General features: G+C 40.8%; 1 protein-coding gene across 4 annotated transcripts in view; it reads right to left on the bottom strand.

The window, feature by feature from the left end:
* Positions 1 to 230: 230 nt before the first annotated feature.
* Positions 231 to 7372, bottom strand: part of LOC139385241 (oxysterols receptor LXR-alpha-like) — a 32733-nt gene continuing 25591 nt past the window's right edge. For 2 of the 4 annotated variants that reach the window (XM_071130387.1, XM_071130388.1), the window contains 5 exons: positions 6866 to 7045; positions 6455 to 6554; positions 4758 to 4871; positions 1223 to 1317; positions 231 to 972 (listed from right to left, as the gene is read on the bottom strand). In XM_071130387.1, coding sequence (XP_070986488.1) covers positions 826 to 972; positions 1223 to 1317; positions 4758 to 4871; positions 6455 to 6554; positions 6866 to 7045 — 636 coding nt within the window. In that variant the 3' untranslated portion in view covers positions 231 to 825. Of the gene's footprint in view, positions 973 to 1222; positions 1318 to 4742; positions 4872 to 6454; positions 6555 to 6865; positions 7046 to 7372 lie in introns of all 4 variants that reach the window. The other 2 variants (XM_071130384.1, XM_071130386.1) reach the window with 2 other exon arrangements.

The following is a 7372-nucleotide window of genomic DNA, read 5'->3' as shown; positions in this document are numbered from 1 at the left end:
TTACCTTAAACAATTCAACACCAATCAGAATTGCTTTCTTGTTCCTTCACCGAGAGGAGAACAAATCAGATGGCTGACTATTAAACTGCTAAATCACAACAATAATCAAGCAGGTGACCTACCAGTCATCTGGACAGTGGACACCAATAAGACACATTGCTTAAAACATTGGGCAGCAGTTAGGATACCCCTGTATCCTATCCCATTGCAACACAGGGCTATAACATGTATTTTTCTGTTTATTTTCACTTTGGGGTTATCATCCATGATGTGGATCTGGAGAGGGGGGAGGGGGGCATTGCCAAAACCTTCTCAAAGCTTCATGGCAATTGTCGTTATAGATAGGCCGATCACGAGACCGTCAACAGATATCAGTAGATGTAATAGTGAACACTGGCTAGCAAGTCTGAGCCACACTGACCATGGCAGCACAATCTCACCACAAGCCCGTCTCACCTTCAATAACGAAATGGGCGAGGGAGAGAAATCAGGTGTGCACAATCCTCAACCCATAGAAATAGAATGAATATAAATTGGTAATTCTATTTCTTTGCCCCAACCTCCCCATGAGATTAGTGTCCCAGTCTGCAGGACAGAGTGCCATCACTACCCCCCCAAACTGCATAGAAGATAAAGAAGAAGAAAAAAGTTCCTCCAATCTGGCAACCGATCTGTAGGTTTGATCCGTCGTGTTTGGGTATCCTGGGAGGCATCATTCTCAAGTCTTTTTTGAGAGACACTCGAAAGACAAACCCAATGTTTCTGTCCGTCCCAGTACGCAGGTTTGCGGAGCGCGGCAGAGTTCCGCGAGGGTGTCGGCTGGAGTCACTCGTGGACGTCCCAGATTTCAGATAGCAGCGGCGGGAGCTTCTTGTCCTGGAGGCGCAGGGCGAAGACCTGCTCAGAATGGACGCTGCTGAGGGTGCGGAGGCTGACCAGCTTCATGAGCATGCGTGGAAACATCAGATGATCCTAGAAGGAAGAGAGATTAATATTAACCCCACTTGTCATTCAGGGTTGGGGACCATTACATTTGATTTATTTTTTTACCTAACATTTTCCTGTTTACTTTCAATTTTCCTCACTCATGACCTGAATTTCAATACATTTTCTGTACCGACTGGAATTTCAAAATTGAATTCAACTCTACGCGGACTCAAGTGTGTATGTGAAAACTGAAACGTCCTCAAAACCTACACATATATAAAAGTAGGGCACTCACGTTTGGTCTCTTTATCATGATGTAAGAACGAAGTGCGTTCACATACGGCTGCTGCAGTCGCTCCACCAGTTCATGGTCCTGCACATTGGGCCGGTCTGGGGAACATACGAATACAGCTTCACGTTTTATACCCAATACAATGCATAGACATCTGTTGAATGTTACTTCCTACATATGGGCAAGGTCTCTGTAGTACCCAGGTCAAGACATTCATATTTTGAAATCCCATAACTCTTTGCATAAATGCGGAAGAATTCTAAGCAGAAGGGACCAGCGAGGCGAGTGAAAATAAGTGAGTGATTGGCACGGAAAGTTCACCAAAGTGGAAAATAAAACACATTCATAGTGAACTCCTCAACAAACACATGCAGTGCCTTCAGAAGTTATTCACACCCTTTGACCTTTTCCACATTTTAGTGTGTGCTACAGCCTGAATTTAAAACGGATTCAATTTAGATTGTGTGTCACTGGACAACACACAATACCCCATAATGTCAAAGTGGAATGTTTTTTAAAAATCTTACAGATGAATTGAAAGTAAGTATTCAACCCATTTTATGGCAAGCCAAAATAAGAAAATTGCTTAACAAGTCACATAATAAAGTTGCATGGAGTTTAACATGATTTTTTTAATGACTACCTCATCTCTGTACCCCACACATACAGATTGTAATTGTAAGATCCTTCAGTCGAGCAGTGAATTTAAAACAGATTCAACCACAAAGACCAGAGGTTTTCTAATGCCTCGCAAAGAAGGGCACCTATTGGTAGATGGGTAAAAATGTCACAAGCAGACATTGAAGTTATTATTCATTCTACTTTGGATGGTATATCAATACACCCTGTAACTACAAAGATACTTCCCAACTCAGTTTCCAGAGAGGAAGAACGCCGCTCAGGGATTTCACCATGAGGCCAATGGTGTCTTTAAAACCGTTAGAGTTTAGTGGCTATGGTAAGGAGATCAACAACATTGTGAAATTATAAGTAAAATAATCTGTCTGTAAACAATTGTTGGAAAAGTTACTTGTGTCATGCAAAGTAAATGTCCTAACCGACTTGTTAACAAACTAGTTTTGGCAAGAAATTTGCGAAGTGGTTGAAGAATGAGTTTTAATGACTCCAACCTAAGTGTATGTAAACTTCAACTGTATAGTTTGGCAAGTCGGTTAGGACATCTACTTTGTGCATGACAAGTAATTTTTCCAACAATTGTTTACATACAGATTATTTCACTTATTCACTGGATCACAATTCCAGCGGGTCAGAAGTTTACATACACTAAGTTGACTGTGCCTTTAAACAGCTTGGAACATTCCAGAAAATGAGGTCATGGCTTTAGAAGCTTCTGACAGGCTAATTGACATCATTTGAGTCAATTGGAGGTGTATCTGTGAAGGTGGGCCATGAAATACATCCAAACTCAGTGTCTCTTTGCTTGACATAATGGGAAATTCAAAAGAAAATCAGCCAAGACCTCAAATTAAAAAAATAATAAAAAAATCATAGGCCTCCACAAGTCTGGTTCATCCTTGGGAGCAATTTCCAAAAGGCCTGAAGGTACCACGTTCATCTGTACAAACAATAGTACACAAATTTAAACACCATGGGACCACGCAGCCGTCATACCGCTCAGGAAGGAGACGCGTTCTGTCTCCTAGAGATGAACGTACTTTGGTGTGAAAAGTGCAAATCAATCCCAGAACAGAAGCAAAGGACCTTGTGAAGATGCTGGAGGAAACAGGTACAAAAGTATCTATATCCACATAACCTGAAAGGCCGCTCAGCAAGGAATAAGCCACTGCTCCAAAACCGGCATAAAAAAAAGCCACACTACAGTTCGCAACTGCACATGGGGACAAAGATCGAACTGTTTGGCCATAATGACCATCATTATATTTGGAGGAAAAAGGGGGAGGCTTGCAAGTCGAAGAACACCATCCCAACCGTGAAGCACAGAGGTGGCCGCATCATGTTGTGGGGGTGCTTTGCTTCAGGAGGGACTGGTGCACTTCACAAAATAGATGGCATCATGAGGAAAGAAAATTATGTGGATATATTGAAGCAACATCTCAAGACATCAGTTAGGAAGTTAATGGGTCTTCCAAATGGACAATGACCCCAAGCATACTTCCAAAGTTCTGGCAAAATGGCTTAAGGACAACAAAGTCAATGTATATTGGAGGAATGGCCATCACAAAGCCCTGACCTCAATCCTATAGAACATTTGTGGGCAGAACTGAAAAAGCGTGTGCCCGCAAGGAGGCCTACAAACCTGACCAAGTTACACCAGCTCTGTCAGGAGGAATGGGCCAAAATTCACCCAACTTATTGTGGGAAGCTTGTGGAAGGCTTCCCAAAACGTTTGACCCAAGTTGAACAATTTAAAGGCAATGCTACCAAATACAAATTGAGTGTATGTAAACTTCTGACCCACTGGGAATGTGATGAAAGAAATAAAAGCTGAAATCACTACTATTATTCTGACATTTCACATTCTTAAAATAAATTGGTGATCCTAACTGACCTAAGACATGGAATTTTTACTAGGATTAAATGCATTTGGCTACGGTGTATGTAAAACTCCGACTTCAAATGTATGCTTGTCATCAACAAGAACTAGGAATTTTGTGGGCAAAAATTGAGTTAAGCACAGGTAAAAATCCAAGAGGAAAACCTATTTTTTCCAACAGACAGTGGGAGACAAATTCACCTTTCAGCAGGACAATAAACACACAAGGCCAAATATACACTGGAGTTGCTTACCAAGATAACACTGAATATTCCTGAGGGGCCTAGTTACAGATTTGACTTAGACTTAAAAATCTATGGCAAAACTTGAAAATGGCTGTCTAGCAATGATCAACAACCAACTTGACAGAGCTTTAAGATTTTTTTTAAGAATGTGCAAATATTTGCACATTGCACTGGTGTGCAAAGCTCAGACTTACCCAGAAAGATTCTGTAATCGCTGCCGAAGGTGATACTAACAGGGGTGTGAATATTTATGTAAATTAGATATATGTATTTAATATATTTGCAACAATTTCTAAAAACTTATTTTCACTGTCATTATGTGAGTATTATGTGTAGATGGGTGAGAAAAATGATCTATTCAGTCCATTTTGAATTCAAGCTGTAACAATTTTAAATAGGTCAAGGGGTAGGAATAGTTTCTGAAGGTACCGTATCAAACTGTTTTACTGTCATTCTATTTACTGAAAAGTCTTTCAAAATATCTACAGCCACCTTTACTTAACTTCATATTTTCACTGCAAACCCTGTAGAATCTTTGAAAACGGCACTGTTCCCATAAATGTTTTTGGAAGCTGCCGCATATGATTACTAGGGATGCACAATATATATCAGTGACCATATTGGTATAGGCCGATAATAGCTTAAAAATCGATATCGCAAAGGAAATATTTAATATTGGTGTCGTCCCAAAATGATTACGTCGATGTCCAGACCTTCGTAATAAAGGTACCTTGCATATGAGCTCTGTTCCACACTAGCATACCACTTGACCTCTGACCTGCAGAGAAGATGTTGATGGCGATGAGCAGAGCGTACTCCGCCTCGTCCAGATGCAGGTCATTCATTCCCTTGGAGAACTCAAAGATGGGGTTGATAAACTCCAACTGCAGCCCTGGGGGGGATGAGAGCGAGAGAGGGAAATAAATATGGGTTAAGGGTAAGAGGTCAATGTCTCCACAGAGTATGGCAGGGGTTGCACCAAAGTTCCATTGAGTGGGTGCAGGACCTTCCTTGACTTCAGGGGTGTGTGTGTGTGATTTTTATATATGTAAATACACCTCCAGCCTGTGTACTGTATGTAAGTATGCATGCATGTATAAAACACACAGTACCAGTAAAAAGTTGACACCTACTTATTCCAGGGTTTTTCACTATAATAGTGTAGACATCAAAACTATGAAATAACACACACATGGACTCATGTAGTATGCGAAAAAAAAGGAACAAAAAAATATTCAATGTAGCCACCCTTTGCCTTGATGACAGCTTTGCACACTCGTGGCATTCTCTCAACCAGCTTCATGAGGTAGTCACCTGGAATGCATTTCAATTAACAGGTGCGCCTTGTTAAGTTGCAGTAATTTGAGGAATTTCTTTCCTTAATGCATTTGAGCCAATCAGCAGTGTTGTGGTATACAGAAGATGCCATATTTGGTAAAGTCCATATTATGGCAAGAACAGCTCAAATAAGCAAAGAGAAACGACAGTCCATCATTACATTAAGACATGAAGGTCAGTCAATGCAGAACATTTCAAGAACTTTGAAAATTTCTTCAAGTGCAGTCACAAAAACCATCAAGCACTATGATGAAACTGGCTCTCATGAGGACCTCCACAGGAAAGGAAGACCCAGTTACCTCTGCTGCAGAGGATAAGTTCATTGGAGTTACCAGCCTCAGAAATTGCAGTCCAAATAAATGCTTCAGAGTTCAAGTAACAGACACATCTCAACATCAACTGTTCAGAGGAGACTGCGGGGTGGTGTGGGGTGGGGTGGTGTGGGGGTGCTTTGCTGGTGACACAGTTTTATTTTGAATTCAAGGCACACTTAACCAGCATGGCTACCTCAGCACTCTACAGCGATATGCCATCCCATTTGGTTGAATGAGTAGGTGTACAAACTTTTGACTGGAACTGTATAGAACAAACAAGCTGTAAAATAGAGGAAGACGCAACTGAAGCACACAAGGATATATTTGGTTTGTCTCAATGACATTCAGAAGCTGAGCAACAACCTAAAGTGGAGTCAAAGAAATTGGACCTTGCTTGATTAGTAATCTTGTGTGTGACTGTCGCTTTCAATTCATCTATTCACTTTTTGTAAAAGAGAATATGTATGTTAAATTGAGGGTTCAAATAAATTATAGTAATAAAACATTTAAGCAGAATAACATTTGGGGAAATTGGGTATAAACTTAATTTTCCTTATCCATTATTATTATCATCATCATCAAATAGCCTACCTAAAAGATATCATGAATCTTGTTAAAAACTACATGGAATTGCAGGAAATGAGCTTTAAAAACAACAAATGACTTTTTTAAAAAAGGGGTCATGAGGAAAAAACAGTGGGAGACCCTGGAGTATGGCGTACAGAACAGGAGGTGGTTGAAGGCGAGCAGCTTGTTTTTGACTGATTGCCGTTTGAATGTGGATCATGAACATCTCAGACAAAAAGAAAAGATGATTCTGTACCTGCTTTGGCAAAATCCTCCTTGTTATAACTGAAGTCCTTCAGGAACGTGATGCTCTCAATGGCAGGGTTATATCTCCGCGATGTTTCCAGCAGCATAATCTGCAGAAAAACAAGGCACATCAGTGACTGGGGATCAAGTGAGAGACATCCTGCAAAGTAGATCATCTACTTGACATATTGAGACATGTGATCCTGAAAACCAACATAATGATATAGAGCCAGACATGATCCCCCTCCCCCCAGTGGTCTTGACTAGAAGTGTTTTTTTAAATAGGCGAAAGAGTGTTTAAAATAGGCAAAAGACAATATCAAGCCAGCATTTGTTATTACTGTATTTACCACTTTAACAAATCTGTCTGAGAATATGAGAGGAAAGAAGTTAAATGGTGAGGAGAAAAACCATGACTCACCTCAATGGTTGAGGTCTTCAGCAGCGCAATCTGGTCCTCTCTGGTGAGCTCTAGGAAGCCAGGCAACTGCTTGGCAAAGTCCACTATCTCCTGGACCGACATGATGGCCAGCTCGGTGAAGTGGGCAAAGCGCTGCTGCCGTACCTCCCTGTTCTGGGGGTCCTGACTCTGGGGCCACGGCTGGAAATTAGATGGAGACACAGACGTCAATAGATTAATAAAAATGTTTAACACCTAATACAATGCAGAGATTTCACCATGTGCTCAGCCATGCAGAACTACCAGAAATTGGCTAGATGACAAACAGTTAATTTGCCCAAAATTCAACAGCAACAATATTTTGTGCAGTATTCTTGGCTAACATGTCTTTGAACAAGCGGAGGTGTTGTGGAATGCAGAAATGTTGCATTCCACCGCCATATCAAGATGAAGATTTCAAACCAATCCCTACATTAGTGCAACTGTCAATCAAGCTTAAGATATCTAGCATGCCATATGTTAGTAGTT

This window comes from Oncorhynchus clarkii, chromosome 26 (assembly GCF_045791955.1).
Source record: "Oncorhynchus clarkii lewisi isolate Uvic-CL-2024 chromosome 26, UVic_Ocla_1.0, whole genome shotgun sequence".
NCBI lineage: Eukaryota > Metazoa > Chordata > Actinopteri > Salmoniformes > Salmonidae > Oncorhynchus > Oncorhynchus clarkii.
The sequence above is the reverse complement of the archived record's forward strand: the minus strand, read 5'-3'. Positions and strand labels throughout refer to the sequence as shown.